The sequence below is a fragment of the Solanum stenotomum genome, chromosome 8 (genome assembly GCF_019186545.1).
Source record: "Solanum stenotomum isolate F172 chromosome 8, ASM1918654v1, whole genome shotgun sequence".
NCBI classification, from domain to species: domain Eukaryota; kingdom Viridiplantae; phylum Streptophyta; class Magnoliopsida; order Solanales; family Solanaceae; genus Solanum; species Solanum stenotomum.
Window position 1 is genome coordinate 26,755,747 of NC_064289.1, and position 21,559 is coordinate 26,777,305.

The 21,559-nt window shown below is 35.6% G+C and overlaps 1 protein-coding gene and 1 non-coding gene across 2 annotated transcripts; both read right to left on the reverse strand.

Moving 5' to 3' along the window:
• Positions 1-11,310: 11,310 nt before the first annotated feature.
• On the reverse strand, positions 11,311-15,528 carry LOC125873668 (zinc finger BED domain-containing protein RICESLEEPER 2-like). Its single transcript, XM_049554548.1, has 6 exons — positions 15,415-15,528; positions 15,081-15,341; positions 14,438-14,740; positions 11,665-13,756; positions 11,505-11,579; positions 11,311-11,419 (listed from the first exon to the last, which is right to left on the reverse strand). Exons 1-5 carry the CDS (start codon positions 15,526-15,528, stop codon positions 11,536-11,538), a joined length of 2,814 nt encoding a protein of 937 aa, XP_049410505.1. The 3' UTR covers positions 11,311-11,419; positions 11,505-11,535.
• On the reverse strand, positions 13,981-14,127 carry LOC125875309 (small nucleolar RNA snoR135). Its single transcript, XR_007447378.1, has one exon. It is a non-coding gene; the product is annotated as a small nucleolar RNA snoR135 (small nucleolar RNA).
• Positions 15,529-21,559: the final 6,031 nt, after the last annotated feature.

Consider the following 21,559-nt stretch of genomic DNA (forward strand, 5'->3'; position numbering starts at 1 on the left):
GACCTAGTATTCCACAATGGGGTGCACCTGTGTTGTTCGTAAAGAAGAAAGATTGTTCTCTCAGAATGTGCATTGACTATAGGCATTTGAACAAGGTCACAATCAAGAATAAGTATCCCATCCCCAGGATTGATGACTTGTTCGACCAACTTCAGGGTGCTAGTCATTTCTCAAAGATAGACCTCAGATCGGGTTATCATCAGCTTAAAGTCAGGGATAGTGACATTCTGAAGACAACCTTCAGAACTCAGTATGGTCATTATGAATTTGTAGTCATGTCATTTGGACTAACCAATGCTCCTGCAGCTTTCATGGATTTGATGAACAGAGTGTTCAAGCAGTACTTGGACTTGTTCGTTATCGTCTTTATTGATGATATCCTCATTTACTCTAGGAATGAGGAAGAACATGCGAGTCATTTGAGAGTTGTTCTGCAAAATCTCAAAGATAGCCAATTATTTGCAAAATTTGGAAAGTGCAAATTTTGGTTACAATCAATTGCTTTCCTTGGGCATATTGTGTCTAGCGAAAGAATTCGAGTAGATTCCCAGAAGATAGAAGCAGTGAAACAATGGCCCAGACCTACCTCTGCTACAGATATTAGAAGTTTTTTGGGTCTAGCGGGCTATTACAGACGGTTTATGGAAGGATTTTCATCCATAGCCTCTCCATTGACTAAGTTAATTCAGAAAAAGGTTAAGTTCCAGTGGTCAGATGATTGTGAGAAAAGCTTCGCAGAACTGAAAATTAGGTTGACTACAGCTCCTGTCTTGACTCTACCAGAGGGTTCAGATGGTTATGTTATCTACTATGATGCATCCAGAGTCGGCCTAGGGTGTGTGTTGATGCAGCGAGGTAAGGTTATAGCTTATACTTCTAGACAGCTTAAGGTGCATGAGAAGAATTATCCGACTCATGACCTCGAGCTTGCAGCAGTGATGTTTGCACTCAAGATTTGGAGACACTACTTGTATGGTGTTCATGTAGATGTGTTCACAGACCATAAGAGCCTTCAGTATGTGTTCACCCAGAAAGAGTTGAATCTTCGCCAGAGAAGATGACTAGAGTTCCTCAAGGATTATGATATGAGTGTGCATTACCATCTTGGAAAGGCAAATGTAGTACCAGATGCTCTTAGCAAACTATCTATGGGTAGTGTATCACATGTTGAGGAAGAAAGAAAAGAGCTAGCAAAGGATGTTCACAGACTTGCTCGCCTAGGAGTTCGTCTTATGACCATATCAGATGGTGGTGTAACGGTTCAGAATGGAGCAGAATCTTCTTTAGTAGTAGAAGTTAAGGAAAAGCAAGACAGTGATCCAATATTGCTAGAGCTTAAGGGTACAGTCCAGAAGCAGACAGTGGAGGTATTCTCCCAAGGGGGAGATGGTGTGCTTCGCTATCAGGGTCGATTATGTGTTCCTAATGTGGGTGAGTTGAGACAACATATTCTTGCAGAGGCCTATAATTCCAGATATTCTATTCATCCAGGTGACACTAAGATGTGCCGCGATCTGCGGGAAGTCTTTTGGTGGAATGGTATGAAAAGAGATATAGCCGACTTTGTGGCTAAGTGCCCCAATTGCCAGCAACTAAAGGTAGAACATCAGAAACCAGGAGGTATGACTCAAGAGATTGACATTCCTACTTGGAAGTGGGAAGTGATCAACATGGACTTCATCACAGGTTTACCTCGTACTCGCAGACAGCATGACTCCATTTGGGTGATTGTTGATAGGGTTACTAAGTCTTCTCGCTTTTTGGAGATCAAGACTACAGATTCTGTGGAGGATTACGCCAAGCTTTACATTAATGAGATTGTGAGGTTGCATGGGGTTCCTTTGTCTATCATCTCAGATAGAGGTCCTCAGTTTACCTCTCATTTCTGGAAGTCATTTCAGAAGGGTCTTGGTACTCAGGTTAACCTTAGCACAACATTTCATCCACAGACGGATGGTCAGGCAGAGCGTACCATTCAGACCTTAGAGGACATGTTGAGAGCTTGTGTGATCGACTTCAAGGGTAGTTGGGATGATCACCTTCCTCTTATTGAGTTCGCCTACAACAATAGTTACCATTCCAGCATTCAGATGGCCCCTTATGAGGCATTGTATGGGCGTAGATGTAGATCTCCAGTTGGTTGGTTTGAAGTAGGTGAAGCAGCCTTGATAGGACCAGATTCGGTCCTTGATGCTATGGAGAAAGTGCAACTCATTAGAGATAGACTTAAGACTGCTCAGAGTCGCCAGAAGTCTTATGCAGATGTGAGAAGAAGGGAACTAGAGTTCCAAGTTGATGATTGGGTTTTCCTGAAAGTGTCACCCATGAAGGGAGTGATGAGATTTGGCAAGAAAGGAAAGCTCAGTCCCAGATATGTAGGCCCTTACCGGATCTTGAAAAGGATTGGTAAAGTGGCTTATGAGTTAGAGTTGCCAGCAAACTTAACAGCAGTACATCCAGTCTTTCACATTTCTCTTTTGAAGAAGTGTGTGGGTGATCCAGCATCCATAGTGCCATTAGAGAGTGTGGCCGTGAAAGATAGCATATCATATGAGGATATATCAGTTGAGATTCTCGATCGTCAAGTTAGAAGGTTGAGAAACAATGAAGTCGTTTTAGTCAACGTTTTGTGGAGGAGTCAGTTCGTAGAGGGAGCTACTTGGGAAGCAGAAGCAGCCATGAAGTCCAAGTATCTTCACCTCTTTCCTTCCGATTCCATTCGAGCTTGAGGCAATAGTTCCTCTTCAGTTTTTCAGTCATTCATGCGTAAATTCAGTCTTAGAATCATGTTCCTTCAGTTTGTACTTGCATTTTCAACGTATTTGCATGTTCTTGGAACTCAGTTCAGTCAGAATTTCAGTTCTCAGTGTTTAGTGGTAGGGATTGCAGCCCTCTCCCTCTATTTCAGCTAGATTGGTCTTCATTCGAGGACGAATGGTCCCAAAGGGTAGATAATGTAACACCCCGTATCCGAAACGAACTAAAAATGCAAATTTTGAGAAGTTGCAGGTGCAACTTACGGTCACCATCCACGAACCGTAGGTCAGACCACGGCCCGTGCTGGTGGTCCGTGATTCACCACTGCAACCTCTCCCCAAACCAGCTCAGAAAATTGGCTAAGTCCTGACTCACGGACAGACCCACGGTCCGTAGATCAGACAACAGTCTGTGGTCTATGTCCGTGGATCGATACTTCCCTTACCCAGCCTCTGACACAAACTACGGTCGACCAGCACGAACCTTCATTCAATGCACGGTCTGTAGGTCTAACCGTAAGTGAGGGTCAGCAGTCAGTTAGATGAAAATTGTGGTTAAGTCAACTTCAGATGGTCATAACTTTTATCACAAAATGAATTAGGTGTCCCATGACCTATGATATGATATATAATTGAATTATCTTTCTAACGCTATCGAGTTTGCTAAATTCTTACCTCCGAGTAAAAAGTTATGCTCGTTTTAGTGAAGGCCTGTCAAGCAGGCTTGACTTACGGACACAATCTACAGACCGTAGATTGACCTACGGCCCGTAGGTCCAATCCGTAGGTCACTCCGACAGCAGTTAATTTAGGAGTCTTTTGGTCTTTTTCTATTTCATTTAACCCCTAAGATACGTCGTTTAGACCCTAAATCATGAGGTTTTAATCAGTTTAAGCCTAGAAATATAACTAGAACTTACCCATGTCAAATCATTAATCAAACTTAGAAAAATTAGAACGCTAAAAGAAGAAGAGAAGTCAAGAACCCTAGTTCAAGAACGCAACAAGGTTCCATCAGTTCCAGCCCCGAAATCAAAAGATTTCTCCATGGAATTCGTCACCAGGTATGTAAGATTTCACTAGTGGGTTCCTTTGGCCCATTAGGTCCCTAGAATTCAGTCAGATTCTTGATTCCATGATTATGAACAAACCTAGGGTTTCTAGAATTACAACAGATCATCATGAATTAGTTATTTAAATGTTCCAAATCAGATTATCATATTATTGCTCAGTTTACCGCATGAATTTCAGAACCCTAGCTATGTAGTTCTTTAGTTCTTGAATTACACATGCTTGGTCAGATATTTCAGTATTCAGTTTTACATCCGTCAGTTTATGAATGCATCATTATCAGATTAATTGTTGCATTCTCAGTTTGCATGTTCAGTTTCGAGCTATCCAGTATATACAGAAATTCAGTCATAACCAGTTAACCACTTAATTCATTGGGAATAGCATAATACCAAGTTGGACTAGGGTTCAGCGTACCCATATAGTCCCAGAACTACGAGCCACGTAGGTGTAAGTCCCCTCTGTGGGCAACATCAGTTTAGTGATCACGTCAGCATGCCTATATACCTCTGGCAGGGTATATTGGGTCCTCTCGATGGGGCGTATCCATCGGACTCCACATTTAGCTCATGTGATTTTATGTCGGTTATTAGTAGCTCCCACAGTTCAGTCAAACTCGTTTGCATTGACCATATTTCAGTACAATCAGTATTCAGTCACAGCATGTTATAAATTTGGTCATTGCATCAGTTAGCTCAGTATTCAGTATTTTCAGTATCTACATCATGTTCAGATTATTTCATTGCTTTATTGCTTTGTTCAGTTATATGTTATTTCAGCTTTACTCTATCCTGCGTGCTCAGTACCTTACAAGTACTAACGCATACGTTCGCTACATCTTCTCGTGATGTAGGTTCAGATTCTCCGCATCCAGATCACGCTTAGATCGATTCTCGATCTCCAGTTCAGCAACATCAGTGGTGAGTCCTCGTTCTTCGAGGACTAGTGACATGTTTATCTTTATCGCTTTTAGTCTTTAGCTTCAGTTTTGCTAGACCTAGTTGGGGCATGTCCTAATATTTCTAGTCAGTTTAGAGGCTTATTTCAGACATAGTTAGATTCAGCTTAGTATTTTGAGTTAATAACTTCCTTGTATTAAACTCTTAGATTTGATATATTCAGTTATAATATATGGGTATTCCCCATCTTTTCAGATTTATTTATGAATTAGCTTTCGCATCAGTTTATTATCTTTAGTATGCTCATGATCATGCCAGCAAGGTTAGCTTGGGATCACTTGTGGTCTTAGGTCCTGTGTCCGCGTCTCAGGGGTAGCTCGGGGTGTGACAGGAAGCTTAGGACGAAGGAGGTCACTTCGGTGAAGGTACAACGACTTGGGAGACAAGTTCGACATGCTTGCTAGATATCCCCAACTTTTCGAGTCTTCAAGTAATTTCTTTTACTTTATGTTAGAGAAAAATCATGAGTTTTAGTGGTGGATAATGTAATGACCTAAAAGTTCATTTTAATTTTTTTTTATAAAATTACCATTTTATCCCTCCCGATAGTTTCCCCAAGTCATTTTTGATTGGTTTGTGAAGTTTATTTTGAAAGTTTAATAAAAAGTGTGGTGTTTGTAGGTTTTGGAGTTTTAAAAGGCTTAAGTTGGTTAAAAGTGGTTCTTGGTGCCAATCAGAGTTTTGAGTCTCGAAATAGAATTTTGTTAGTTCTATCAGCTCCGGAATGTGCAGTTTATTCAAGGAGAGTTGACAGTTTTAGATTCAGAGTTGTTTCATAGATTTGGGGTCTTAAGTTGGAAGTTTGGGTGATTTTGACCTTTAAGTTGTTTGGTCAACATTCGAAGTTCGAATACTCGGATTACATTTCAAAAAATTTCATTGGATTTGAGGAATGACTTTAGGCATAGGATAGATATTGGTTGAATTTTTAGAGGTTCTGAGGTTAGTTTGATCTTTTTGAGAGTTGAATTAGTTTATTGCGACTTTCACGGATTTTGGGTCAAAAAGACCACGAATTCGTGTTTCAATGGTTCCATAATCCATTGAGTTCGAAAGTTGATTTTAGTGGGGTAGCGTAGTTGGTTTGTGTGTACAGGGTTCTGAATGAATCTTGAGGGTCCTTTCGGAGACTTGTATGTTGGCTGAATTTGTTGATGTTTGGTGTTTGTTTCACCACGCGTTCGCAAAGGGTAATTCATTTTTACGATGGTTGCGTTCGCGAGGCATCGATCTTTCTGATCCTTGCATATACAAAGTTCTGCTCACTTTCACGAGCTTCGTGTTAGCGAAGACCGGCTCGCGTTTGCAAAAGGCCACTTAAGCGTGGGTCGCATTCGCGAACTCCAGCTCGCATTTGCGAGCCCGGGCAATGTGTTTTCAAATTCAAGATTTCAACCTCATTTCTCCATTTTCAAACTTTGAGAGCTCGGTATTGGAAATTTTAAAGGGCGTTTTTAAGATTCATTGATTGGGTACTGATTTCCAACTCCTTAAATCTTTAATCCATTGATTAATTCATGATTTTATGTTAAAACATGAGTTTTGACCCACACTTGAATGTCTTTGGAAAAATATTGAAGGATTTTGATAAATTGATGATTATGGACTGATTTCAACTCCATTTTTGAAATAGTTTTCACCATTGTTTTCTAAATTCTAAATTCTTTGGGTAAAGCATTTTCATATTAATTTCCAGATTTATCCTTCGTTTTTGGAATTGATTTTTTGGGTCGATTTGACCCCTATTTCCCAAATTATTTGATATAGGTGTTGTTAGTTTCAAAATCTTATTGTGATTACTTGTTTGATTAAATTGTGTTGAATTGGAGACTTAAAGAAAAGGAAAAGCTCAAGTTCCTGAATGATTGTTTAATTTGATTGAGGCAAGTGATTTTTTTAATCTTTGTGAAGTTTATGGAATCTTGTATTTCATTATTGTGTGTGCTTAGGAGTAATTGATTTGGAGATGTAATTAATATTGCTCGTATTTGATGACTTATTTTATGATGAAGGGGTGATGAAATAAAGGCAACTTGATGATATATATTGATGTGTGATATATGTGAATGACTTGAATAGTTATATTGATTCGTTATGTGTGTTGTAACATGACTATGTTGATATGGATTGTGTGTTGATATGGCTTAGATTATATTCTCATGAGTTGTGTGACCATGTGCCTTTGCATTGATTCTAAAACACATTGATGAGATCTATTAAGATGCACTTGTGTCGATGAGAAATGATTCCGGCGAGTTCTATATTGAGGGAAAGGGTTATACACTTCGTGACATGTTCTATAATGAGGGATCGGGTCACACGCTCCGTGAGAGATGCATGGACTGATAAGTCCCCCATGGATTTCGGTATGAGTTTCAATGGATGTGTATCGTAGGACATACATATATCACTTTACATGGCATTTCATTGCATTGCATATCATTTCTAGTTGTGAACTTGTGATTGTTGTGAAATTTGTGATTAATGGATTTAGTACCTTGTGTGGATGGCCTATATTTTTTGAAGTGTTATTATTATGCTACTTGCTATGTGAACTGTTAGGTAAGACTTATCTCTATGTAGGTTGTAGGTTGTGAAGGTCTGGTTGGGATGAAAGGAGTACTCGTATTCTATTTGCTTTACCTCGTGTTTAGTAATTTGCTTGCTGAGTACTGTATTATTTGGTATTCACTTCTTGCTTCTACACTTTTGTAGGTTACAAGTCTAGATCTTCATGATTATCCTTCTCTTATACTTCATCTGAGGTTTTACTGTGAAGACTTGAGAGGTAGTTGTTTGTCTTCTCAGTAGATCCTTTTGCTCCTTTATAATGTTCTTGTTCTACTCTAGAAATAATAGCATTTGAGACTTGAAATATCTTTCAATTCAATTGCAATACATTAGTGGTTTGTACTAGGTTTTGGGGGTGTTTATGAGACTGTCTAAGTTATCCACATTTATGTTAATGATAGTTTATCTTTCGCATTTCCTTCGTATTATTTTGGATTTTAGGCTGACTTGTTTTAGTGGGATAAGACAAGTGTCATCCCACTCATTTTTCGATCGTGACACTTTCACACCAAGTTCGAAATCGGGAGTTTTACTCACCCAATTTCGGTTCCGAAAAGTCCTATGGACTCTTTAATGTCATAGATAAAAATAATCTCACCCGAGCTTAGACATTATCCTCAATCCTTTCTTGAATTGCCCTAGATGTCTTGCCAAGATTTTGTCTGAGACTGGTCTGACCTAAAAATCTCAAGTCACTACACAAAAGTTTATGACCCAAATCTTTCATCATTGATCCTTAACAACCGGAAGGGGTCGTAACATTTTGAATGTCTCAAGATTATTAAGAACAAAACATTGATATAACCGCTCTGATACCACTTGATAAGAATTATGTTACTCGAATAAATAATAAAATAATGTGAAATTAAAAATACTAGGATTAAAGACAAGAAATTAAAGATAGGTGAAATTTGAAAATAAAATTCTCAAATTTCAAAATAAGTTCTAAGAACTCTAATTGATATTAATATTCAAAGACTAGTGGATTAAAATTAATTTATGATACTATTAGAGTCAATTCAAAATCTTAGATCAATAAAGTGTGATTTAGATCCGTATTTCAAAGAAATTAGAAACAACAATTAGTATATGACTAATTACATTCTTTCATTTATAAATAAGAACCAAAGATTTCAAGTTAAGAATTGATCTTACCTCTTAAAGAATCGTTATTATAAGGTTGTACGAAAAATTCATAGTCACCTCATACAAAGATGTAAAGAAGAGAAACCTCTCAAATAATATTAATCATATTTTTTATAAGAAAATAACGCAATTCACCCAATATATATAGAGAGAGAGAAAACATAAAATAGCATGAGATTCAAATCCTATTTTTATGAAAATAAAAACTAGAAAACTTTTAATCTAGGAAACTCTTAAACTAAAAGATTTTAAACTAGGAAAATAAGTAAAACTATTCCAAAGATTACCTAACAAAAATAAGGGGAAAAGACACTTATGGTGAGTTTTATTCATCCCTTTTGGGTGTGTAAATCAGCCCATGTAAGCTAGATTTTTTTCAACTCTTTCGGGCACCTCATGGGCTCCATGTAGGACCAATTTTCTTTTTTTTGGGCTTAAAGTTAGACTTTTTTTTTGTAATAAATAGTTTTTTAAATAGAGGAACTTTCACATATTGTCACTCAAAAATAGTCTAATTACTCTCTATAGCTATAGTTTGATAATTACAATTCGTAGCTACATGTCATAGGGAGGGGAGAGGCAAGCGAGACTGGGAGAGAGAGGAGAGAGGCGAGCGAGAGAGGGCAAAGAGTGGGAGAGAGGTGAATTGTATATGTATATCAGTTAGATAATTGTATATGTATATCAGTTAGATAATTGTATATTATACATATGTATTTGTATATGGCAAGTGAGATTGGGAGAGGGAGGAGGAGGTGAGCGAGATTGAGAGAGGGAGGAGAGAGGCGAGCGAGATTGGGAGAGGAAGGAGAGAGGCAAGCGAGAGAGGCCAGACAGTGGGAGACAGGTGAACTGTATATGTATATCGATTAGATAATTGTATATTATACATATGCATTTGTATATATGGCAAGCGAGATTGAGAGAGGGAGGAGAGAGGCGAGCGAGATTGGGAGAGGGAGGAGAGAGGCGACCGAGAGAGTGGGAGAGAGGTGAATTGTATATGTATATTGGTTAGATAATTGTATATTATATATATATTTATATATATATATGTGTGTGTGTGTGTGTGTGTGTGTGTGTGTGTATTTGTATATTCTGGCGAATTACATATATACAGACGTGACTAATTATACAAACTCGAAGTCAACCCACGTAATTAATGTATAATGTTAGTCGCAAGTGATAATTATAACAAACTATAGCTATGATGAGTAATTAAATAGTATAAGTTTGCTTAATCGCGTAATTTTCCCTAAAAAAAATTCATTGAACCCGTCTAGGGCTGGGCATTCGGTATTTCGGTTCGGTTTCGGTTTTTTTTTTTTCGGTTTTTTCGGTTTTCGGTTTTTATACAACATGTACCGAATACCGAACCGAAATAATTCGGTTCGGTTCGGTTTTTATTATTTCGGTTCGGTTTATGTTATTTCGGTTCGGTTTTTGTTAGTTCGGTTTTTTTGTTATGGGCCTGCTTAGTGGGCTTTTTAAAATTTTGTAATTTTTTTGTTTATTTTATTTATATTTATATTTTTTTACTTATTTTACTCTATTTTTTAAATTATTGTATGATGAAAAGTACTAACTACGAAATTGCCGTTATCAATTATCATTGAAATTTGCCCTTGTTAATAAATTATAATTAAAATACTACTAAAAGTGTAAAAGCCAATAAATTATAAATTTAAATTAAGTACTACTAAAAAAGCCTTGTGAGTAGTTCCAACTTCCAAGTTCCACACTTGTTGCTATCATTGTTCTTTTTTTTCTTTCAAAAAGTAACACACAATTACACAAATAGGCAAAGAGTTGTGATACAAATCTCTTTAACATTATTATAAAATACCATAGTTTTACTCAATTAATGTAGGGCAACTCAATTAAACTATCAACCTTTAATTTCCTAAGGAAACATTTAAATCCATTTTTATCCCCCTCAAAAATCGAATCAAAATGAATGAATCCTTAGAATAATACGAAATGATTATTTCTTTCAATTTCAATACAGACAGGGCGAATATTTCAATTTAGCAGATGAACACTTTGCAGATTAGTGATATATCTGGACAGATTTCTTGCCTATCGAGTAATAGCTGTAAGAAAATATTTGATTCCTCTGAAAATGGTATTATATTTTCATTCGATTGAGTTATTTTCTGAATTTTTTTTGTTGAATTTGTAGAATGGGCAGCTCTGGCCTCTAGGCAGTGAGGTTAATAGCAGTGGCTTGTTTATCATTGTCTGCAAAAATGAATGACAATTGACAATATCGATGATGTGCCACCACTATCAGACTACCCAGTAGGAGCTTACAACATTAGTGTGAATGCCATACAGAGAATGGAGATTTTGGTTCTTGTTGATTTCAACGAAAGGCACAAACAAGTAACAAGTAACAATTTAATAAGTAAATAAACTTCACTACACTTCACAAATACAATAATCAATTGATCATGTCATTACACAACAACACAATAACAATCTAACAAGTAACAATAATGCACCAATGTAGTTTTCATGAGACCACTTTCAAGTTTCAAGTGCCAACAATAACAAACAACAATAATGATTAATGAGCAACAAACAATGTAGCCTCTTCCATGAGACCACATTCAAGTTTCAACTGTCAACAATAACAAACAACAAACAATGTAGCCTCTTCCATGAGACCACCTTCAAGTTTCAAGTGCCAACAATAACAAATAACAATAATGAACAACAAACAATGTAGCCTCTTCCATGAGACCACTTTCAAGTTTCAAGTGTCAACAATAACAAATAACAATAATGAGAAACAATGTAGTTTTTTGACTTTCTTCCATGAGACCACTTTGAAGTCTCAAGTGCCAACAAAATTACCAAAACACTAACAAAACTTGGTACTTTACACCTTTCTTCATTGTCTCGACTTTGGACCTTTTAAAATAAAATTAAATGTTAGAATACTACTTTTAAGATTAAAAAAAATGATATGATTAAATAAATGACGTATTAAACTCACCACTATTAAATACTTGAGACTTGCAAGCCAATCATAGATCAACAATGGAAGAGTTTCTTCCACTATTTGCCATCTCTATAAATAAGAAAATCAAATATGTCATACAACACAATAAGTCTTTTATTTTTTCCAAAAACAAATAAAAAATAAAAAGTCTTACCAAGTTCAATTTTTTCAAGAAACTCCAAACTTTCTTCAACACAAATAGGCTTAGTTTCTTGTCTAAGCCAATCTTGAACACAAATAAGGCATTGCACACATTTGGGAGTCAATGAACTTCTAAAGGGATCAAGAATACGACCACCCGTACTAAATGCACATTCCGATGCCACACTCGACATAGGAATAGCCAATACATCTCGAGCCAACTGTGAAAGTATAGGAAATCTAGGAGAATTAACTTTCCACCAAATCAAAATATCAAAGTCCTCAGATTCAGGCTCTTGGTCTTCAAGAAGATATCTATCCAACTCAGATTTAACACCTAAACTTCCAGAATCTTCCTTTTGTTTCTTCATGTAAAACTTAGTTCTCAAAGAATTTGTTTTCACATTTTGAGAAAGACCATAAGTAGATGAATCAGAGGAGTCAGATGAAGATGATTGATTTTTAGAACCTTTTGCATACTTACTTACATAGATCGCAAACAAATTCTTTAAGTAAGCATTTACTTCATTATTCACTATCTGTCCCTTTTCTTCCCCAAGTAATTCTTCAAGAGCAAAACTAACATACATAAATTTATTGCGAGGATCCAAAACAGAAGCAATAAAAAGCATTTTGTTCATCTTTTCAGGAGTACCCCAATATTTCTTGAACTTTTCTTTCATCCCCGAAGCCATTTTACTCAAATCAACATCATCACTTGTCATACATACTTTCAAGTATGCATCAAGCTCACATATATCCTCAAAATGAACATTACAAGTAACATACCGTGAACCTGAAACTTTCAATGTGAGCTCATAAAATTTTTCAAGAAACTTTGTGATATTCCTCACATTAGCCCAATCCTCATATTGAATTGAACCTGCAATACTTCCATCTTCACAAACATCAGTAGCAAGAAAATAATTAAAATTACCATCATAAAGATCAAACCTCTCAAAAGCCTTTTCAAATTTTTCTGCCGTGTCCAACATCAAATAGGTGGAATTCCACCTAGTAGGCACATCTAAAGACAACATTTTATCACATTCTATTTTTTGCATTTCAACACATTTCAAGAAGTTTCTTGTCCTTGTAGAAGATGATCTAACATATTTCACCATTTGTCTCACCCGTTTGATAGAAGGACCAATTTCTTTCAAACCATCTTGCACAATTAAATTAAGTATGTGAGCCATACATCTCACATGTAGATGCTTACCTTCCATCATATTAGTTCCCCACATATCTAATTTTTTGGACAACTCTAAAACCGCCACATCATTTGAAGAGGCATTATCAACCGTAACAGTAAAGACATTGTCCAAGTTCCAATCAAGTAAACAATTACTAATACACTCAGCCAAATGCTCACCTTTATGACTAGTGATAGGACAAAAATTCAATATTCTTTTATGAAGCACCCAATCCCTATCAATAAAGTGAGCAGTCAAACACATATAATTGATTCTTTGCACCGAGGTCCATGTGTCTGTTGTGAGACAAATTCTTGGTTGTATTTCTCTAAAAGACATTTTCAAATTCATTCTCAATTCACCATAAACTTCATAAGAATCCCTTGTTATGGTTCTACGAGAAGGAATCCGAAACAAAGGTTGAACTTTACTCATAAACTTCTTAAAGCCTTCTTTTTCAACAAAACTAAAAGGTAGCTCATCCAAAATTATCATCTCAACTAAAGCTCTTCTACATACCTCTTGCTCAAATTTCCAAGTCTCTATCGAAGAACTGTTACTTTGAATATTTAACAATTTTTGAATGCCAGGTGCAACAGGCGGGGGCTTATACACTTTACATCGGTTAGTCAAATGTTGTCTCAGTCCACTTGTTCCATTTCTAGTTGTATTAGCAGCATAGTTTTGTTTACAATGTAAACACTTTGCTTTAACTAATAAACCATTTTCAAAAAAAATTTCGAAGTGTTGCCAAACAGTAGACCTAGGATCCATTTCTTTTCTTTTTTTTGTTTCCTCTGTGCCAATTGAGGCATCATTGCTAGTAGTAGGTGTATTATCCGTAGAATCAGCCATACTTATTCGACTTTGATTAGCCACACCCACATTTGATTGATTTTGTTCAGCCATCTATATAATAAAAAAAATCATTTCACAATGAATTCACACTTAGAATATTAAGGAGCAAATAAGGAAAAGAAAATGATAATTAGATGCATTTTTTCATTGTGGTTTCTTTTTCTTTATTACTTTTGCTCCTTTTTTTTTGTCTAAGATTTGACCCTTTGCTAGAAATTAGAAAATACAACATTGCAATTTTTTTTTTTTAAACTAATACTAATAATTTAAAACAAAAATGTGGGGAAAATGATTGTTGAAAATTTCCAGTAAAGAGATGAAACACAATTGTCCATCTTCCCCAAAAAATAATTTTGCAGAGAACACTTTCGTGCAAAGCGCATTAATAATAGCACAAGGCCGATACACACAATCCTTGCTTGCTTATTTTTAAAAACATAAACAAAATTGTTCATATAATGCAAGAAAAAAAACCAAATCCCAGAAAATTAAGTTAAGATTATTGTTGGTTTTAGAGAGGCGAACTCACTGTAAAAATATTTAGGTTCTACCGAGACATGAGCAAATATAAAGTTTAAATATAAAAATTAAAAATATACAAATCTAAAATCTTCATTAGTTTATTTTAATGGATAGATCAAAATTCAAATGCACTAAAATATTCTCAAGTAATTGAATAAATGCAAGTTAAAAACTTAAAATTATTTTTATATATTTATAAGAAAAAAATACCTCAAAGCTGATGGTTGTCGCCTGCCGGTCGCCGGCTGCTGCTGTGCGTCGTGTTGCGGCTGCCTGAGCCCTGCCGGTCGACTGGGGCTGGTGGCTGGCGGTTGCTACTGCTGTGTGTGTTGCTGGTCGACAGGACTGGCCGTTGTTGCTGCTGGTCGACGGAACTGGCGGTTGCTGACTTGCTGGTTGTCGCCTGCTGCTGGTCGCCGACTGCTGGTCGCCGGCTGTTGCTGGTTGTGCGGCTGCTGGCTGCTGTCTGCTGGTGGCTGCTGGCTGCTGGTGGCTGCTGCTAATTGCTAAAGCCTAAAGCTTGGTAAAGTAAAAAAAGTTGAAAAGACCAAAAGTCCAAAAGGTTTAAAGAGTTTTGACTTTTGACCTAATTTAATTAAAAATATAATATTTATTATTTAATATAATATATTTCGGTAAACCGAAANTAGATAATTGTATATTATATATATATTTATATATATATATGTGTGTGTGTGTGTGTGTGTGTGTGTGTGTGTATTTGTATATTCTGGCGAATTACATATATACAGACGTGACTAATTATACAAACTCGAAGTCAACCCACGTAATTAATGTATAATGTTAGTCGCAAGTGATAATTNACCGAATACCGAACCGAAAACCGAAATACCGAAATACCGAAACCGAAATAGTTCGATTCGGTTCGGTATTTCGGTTTTTCGGTGTTTTTGCCCAGCCCTAAACCCGTCAACTTTAATGGAGGCTTGCCATCGCGGACGCCATCATTTTGTGGTGGATTTTCAGAATCAAAGGAAAAAGAAGTACAAACTTTCTTTGTTTTCAAGTCGCTCCTCAGTTTTTTGCTTTTGGGGATCTCAAATGGTGCACCATCATTGGTGCTTGTAGCCCTTCTTACGCTTGTCACCCGTTTCTAGAAAATTATGCACTGCAGTCTTTGATCAAAATCTACTTTCGGTGATTGGTTCATAATAGTATTTACCAACCATACCGATAGTGGCGCTAGAGGTGTGAACTATTGTTAGGAACGTCCAACTCTTTGGTAACCATCTCTGCCTAATTTCTACATTTCTCTCCGGCGATTTGTTAACTCGATGCATAGGTGTAATCTTCTCAATTGACGACGTCTACAATACTCTCTATCGGCACTGGAATTCGATTAAGCATATTTTCTTCATCTGGTAGTACATCGTTATTTAGTGTGGTGGTCTCTACGCTAGCGTTTGAATCTACATCAATGTAGATTTCAGTTTGTAACGAATCCGACGATAAAGAGTTATCGTGAAAATCTTCATCAGTAACAATTACCGACAAGATGGATGAGACGATGGCGGCTTATTAATTGGGGAAGTGTAAGAATCTATTTGGGTATTTAGTTTAACTAATTTACTTAAAGATCCTATATTTACAGTCAAGTATCAACTAATTAAAGAAAAATTTGTTTTCCTTCCATTATTAAGTATATATATATTCTACTTAATTTATTCTTATTATTTAGAAAATACAATTAATCTGGTTACTTTTAATTGGATTTCTTACTAAATTTATCTTATTTTATAATTTATCTTTGCTCTTTTCCTAGAATTATAGATTATTATTTTTACAAAAAAAAAAATTAATAAAATCTGGTCAATGCAATTTAATTATTTTCCATTATTACGTAAATATATATTTTACTTAATTTATCCTTATTATTTAGAAAATACAATATATCTGATCACTATAGAATTTTTTTCCTAATTTCTATTTTATTTTATAATTTTTCTTTTGTGTTCTCCTAGAATCATAGCTTATTTTTTATAAAAAAAAATCTACATAAAAAAAATTTGGTCAATGCAATTTATTTCCTTTTCATTATTTAGTAAATATATATAATATCTACTTAATTTATCCTTATTATTTAAAAAAAAAATCAATCTAGTCACTTGAATTGGATTTCTTACTAAATTCATTTTAGTTTAGAGTTAAGTGTCAAAAACACACCTAAATTATCCTCTCTTTTTTAGTTTCATACCTAAACTACAGAGAGTATGAGAAACACACATAAATCATCACTCATTAGGTTGAGAAATACACCTTAATACTGATTAGATCAAGTGTGTGTACACACTAAGGCGTGTCTAGCTCAAAATTTCATCCACATGGCTTCTTTTTGTCTTATTTACTAACACATTTTTTTAGTTAAGTGTTAAAAACACAATTAAAGTATCTATTCTAGTGATAGTAAATGGGTGGGTTGGGTAAACTTTGGGCGGGTTGAAAATGGGTCAACATAAAATGGGTAATAATTCATGCCCCCCACCCCACCCCCACACACACATATTTCATATGGGTAAAAATGAATTGGGCAAAATACAAGTTTACCCATATTTACTCATATTTACATGAGTAAATAGTACTTTACTTTAGAATTAAACATGTATAAAATATTTTAGTTTTATTTTGGCAAAAGTACTCATTACCCCTCTGAACTTGAAGTTTTTTATTCGGTGNGGTAAATGGGTGGATTGGGTAAAATTTGGGCGGGTTGAAAATGGGTCAACATAAAATGGGTAATAATTCATGCCCCACACCCCACCCCCACACACACATATTTCATATGGGTAAAAATGAATTGGGTAAAATACAAGTTTACCCATATTTACTCATATTTACATGAGTAAATAGTACTTTACTTTAGAATTAAACATGTATAAAATATTTTAGTTTTATTTTGGCAAAAGTACTCATTACCCCTCTGAACTTGAAGTTTTTTATTCGGTGTACACCTAAACTAAATTCCGTTTTAATTACCCCCCCCCCCCAAACTTGTTTATTCCTCCGTCGCATACACCTTTATTGTCCGATCACTCCAATCGTGTCTACACGCGCATGACACTTAGATAAATATTAGTCACCTGGATAAATATTAGCCACCTAGATAATTAAATGTCAAACCTTCTCACCTACTCCAAAACTCCCGGTCTAAGCTTCTCACTAAGCTCTAAACCTCTCACTACGCTCTAACAAAGGGTAAAAAGTGTAATCGACGGACGACGACAGATTTCAAAACTTTTGGCTCTCTAAGAAGTGTAATCGACGGAGTAAAGGGTAGATTTCGCGGAACTCTTTCTGGATTTGGGTCAGTTGCAGTTCTTAGACGTGAAGGCTTGCTCGATTTCGTGAAGCGATTGGTCGATTGGTCGATTTTATTTCGATCTTGTCTGAAATTGTTACCAAGTAAGTGATTATCCACTCTTATGATGTGTTATTGTTTGTTTCCTTTACTTTTTCATTTATATTTTGCCCTATTTTTCGTTTAAGGTTTCGCCATAATTTGACTAGGGTTTCGGCATAGTTTCCGATTGAGTTTCCGATTAGGGATTTGATAGTTTGATAGTTTTCAACTAGAATTTTCACTTAATGAATGTATTATTATGAAGTTATTCAGCTTATGCATGCATGAGTATTAGGGTTTCTGGTAATTAGTTCAAAAAATTAGGGCTTTTTAGTAAAATTAAGATTCTAGGATTTTTATTTCAATATTCTATTTTGGTATTGTTAAATGGTGGGGTATTTTGTAATTTTCTTATGTATATTTGTATGATGTTGAGTAATATGGCTACTAAGTATCAATTATGTTTTTGTATTGTTTATTATAATTTTCTTGTATAATTGTATGCTTAGGAGTTAAATTTTGTTTTGTTGCTTCTGTTTTGGTGTTGTTGTCTATGTTTTGGTGTTGTTGCCTCTGTTTTGGTGTTATTGTATAATTTTTAGTGTTGTTGCCTCTGTTTTGTTGTTGTTACATATGTTTTGTTGTTGTTGCCTTGTACAATATGTTGATTGTTATTGTGATTATAGGTTGATACTATGGCTACTAAGTACCTCAATTTAAGGTTCAAATTTGGGGGTATCTTGGTGAGTGAGGTAGGTCCAGTCTATGTTGGGGTAGGACTGAATATGTAGAGAATGTGGATGAAGATCATTTGTCAATTCCTGAACTTGCAGATTATGCTAAGTCTTTTGGGATTAGTAAGTTAGGAAAAACGTATGCTAAGTCTCTAGGGGGTGATATGGTGGAATTGAAAAATGAAATGGACATTTGTAACATTGCATTATTTATGCATGATGGGGACACAATAGATATTTATGTGTGTGATGACACTATTCTGGAGGATGTGGGTCCCAGTGAAGGTCAAATTAGTCAATCTTTAAGTCAAGTGGTTGAGTCTTTTAATGCACATGGGGAATCTAATGGTTCTTCAACTGCACAGCAAAAAAACCAGATCTAGGGTTAGGTTCCTCTTATTCCTTTTCATCTAGTGAAAGAGTTGAGAATGATGGGGTTGCAAGGGTCCAACAAGAAACTGATGATGATTATTCTTCAATAGATTGGACTGATATCGAAGAAGAAGGTGAACCTACTGTCCAACAAGGAACTGAACCTTCTATTCAAGAAGAAGTTGAACCAAGTGCCCAAGAAAATGTAGAGGAAGACATAGACAGTGATTCTATTTGTTCTGACCAGTCTATTGACTATGAAAGTGATGTGCATGAGGAGTTGAGGATTGTTAAGGAAGATGTGAGAAAGTTTAAAGAAAGTAGGAGGAGAAAGAAGAAGGAAAAAACAAAAGGTTTTTTAGGTGAAGTTGGACTTGATGAAGGATATGAGGATATTGAAAAAGGCAAAAAAAAATTCAAGGGTAAACTAACAGAGGATGAGCCATACTATGACAGGTCTTATTGTGATAGTTTTCAAAGTGATGAAGAAGAACATGTTTCTGATGATGAACTTGAAGGAGGGAGTTTAAGGGGGAGAAAGAAGAGTAATAGAGTGATATATGATTTTACTTGTGATGTTGTAATATGGCAGTGTGGTTTGGTATTTGAAAGTGTAAAGGAATTTAGAGAGGCAGTTACAAAATATGCTATAAAAAAAAGGAGTTGAGTTAGACAAGTATGTGAATGAGAGTACTAGAGTAAGAGTCAAGTGTAAAAGTGGTTGTCCATGGCTGTTGTATGCAAGCAAGGAAGGGAGGAGTGAGAACTTCACTATCAAGACATACAACCCAAGGCACAAATGTACTAGGACCACCAATAATATTTTGTGTAATTTAAAATTTTTATGTAAGTATCTGAAAGATAGGATTATTTCTCAACCTAGTATAAAAGGATGGAAAATACAAGATTTGGTGAGGAAAGAGTTGAATGTTCATGTAAGCAAGGCAGTTTGTTTAAAAACAAGAAAAAATATTTTAAAGGAAATTATAGGGGATCATGTGGCAGAATTTAACAGAATCCTAGACTACAGAGATGTGTTACTCCAAATAAATCCTGGTAGCACTTGTGTTGTGAAGCATAAAGATTCAGAATCAGAAAATGGGATGAAACAGTTTCACTCTTTTTATATATGTTTTGATGCTATGAAAAAGGGTTTCCAACAAGGATGTAGAAGATGTATAGGGCTGGATGGGTGTTTTCTAAAAAGAATTTGTAAGGGTAAACTTTTGGCAGTTGTTGCTAAGGATGCAAACAACCAAACGTATCCAATAGCATGGGCAGTAATTGGTACTGAAAGCAAGTTGACATGGAAATTGTTCATGAACATTCTGCAAGATGATCTTAATCTAGGAGATGGTTCCCAACTCACTATCATTAGTGATATGCAAAAGGTAACTGAATTTCTTTTTTTTTTGTTTATCTTTAATTTAATTTGATCAAAATTTAACTATCTTTATTATTTTGCTTTTCAACTACAGGGACTAATAGCTGTTGTAGATGAACTATTTCCAGAATGTGTGCTAGACACATATTAGCAAATTGGTCACAAAACTTCAGAGGCATAGAGAGAAGGAAGAAATTTTGGGCTTGTGGTAGATCAACATTTGAGGCACAATTTAAGTACAATATAAATGTCCTATCCAAGCTGGGAAAAGGTATAGTTGAAGCCCTTATCAAATACAATAAGGAGAAATGGTGCAAAGCTTTTTTCCAAACTTTTTCAAAATGTGATAGTATAGATAACAACATGGAAGATAGTTTCAATGCTTGAATCTTGGGACCTAGGAACAAGACTATTGTAACTATTTTGGAAGAAATTAGAGTTAAGGTGATGAGTAGGGTGAGTAAGTAAAGTGCATTTGCTGAAACATGGATAGATAGAATATCTCCAATGGAAATGATGGAATTCAATACCAATGTAGCAAGATCAATGCAGTGCAACATTGAATGGAATGGTGATAATGGATCTAAAGTGTTAGAAAGGGTATACAAGCATACTGTGAACTTGGGTCAACAGAAATGTAGTTGCAAAACTTGAAAATTAAAAGGTCTCCCATGTGCACATGGTATAGCAGCAATGAATCACTTGAAAATGGATGCATCACAAGCAATTTCAAGCTGGTATAGAAATGAGACATATATGAAGACATATTATCATTTCATTCAACCAGTCCCAAACATGAAAATGTGGACTGAAAGCAGAAACCCAATGGTTGAACCACCTGAGGCAAGCCAAATGCCTGGTAGGCCACCAAAGAACAGAAGAAGAAGAAGAGAAATTGGTGAAGTGAGAAAAGCTGGGAAGTTGCCAAGAATGGGGACAGTAATGACATGTTCAATTTGCAAATGAGCAAATCATAACAAGATAAATTGTCCAAAAAATCCTAAACCTAAGTCTACACCAACACTCACTCAAGAGGTACATTCACATTAATTTGCTTTTATAAATTATAGTAAGTTACTTATTAATTTAGTCTCTTGTTGTATTCTTTTTCTACTCACATTAGTCCACCACTTGAAAAAAGAGGGGTAGAGGTCAATATGAAAGAGCAAGCAGCAGCAAGACTGTTACAAGAAGAGGTACATGAAGTGGTTACAAGAAGAGGCCAAAAGTGATTGGACAAGGTGTATTTGTTGCTGATACTGGATATACATGTATTAATGTAAGTGTCTTATAAAACTGTCAAAATTATATTTTTAAATGTGAGACCCAAAATAACTATGTTGTTAATATTGCAGCAAGGATTGTCTAGTAGTAGAAGGGTTAATACTGGTGTGGTGAGTTTTGCACATGTGACGGGTGATATTGGTTTTAAACTTAGCAAGGGACTGAAGTGGAAAGGCAAACAGCCCATGACTCAAAGAGAA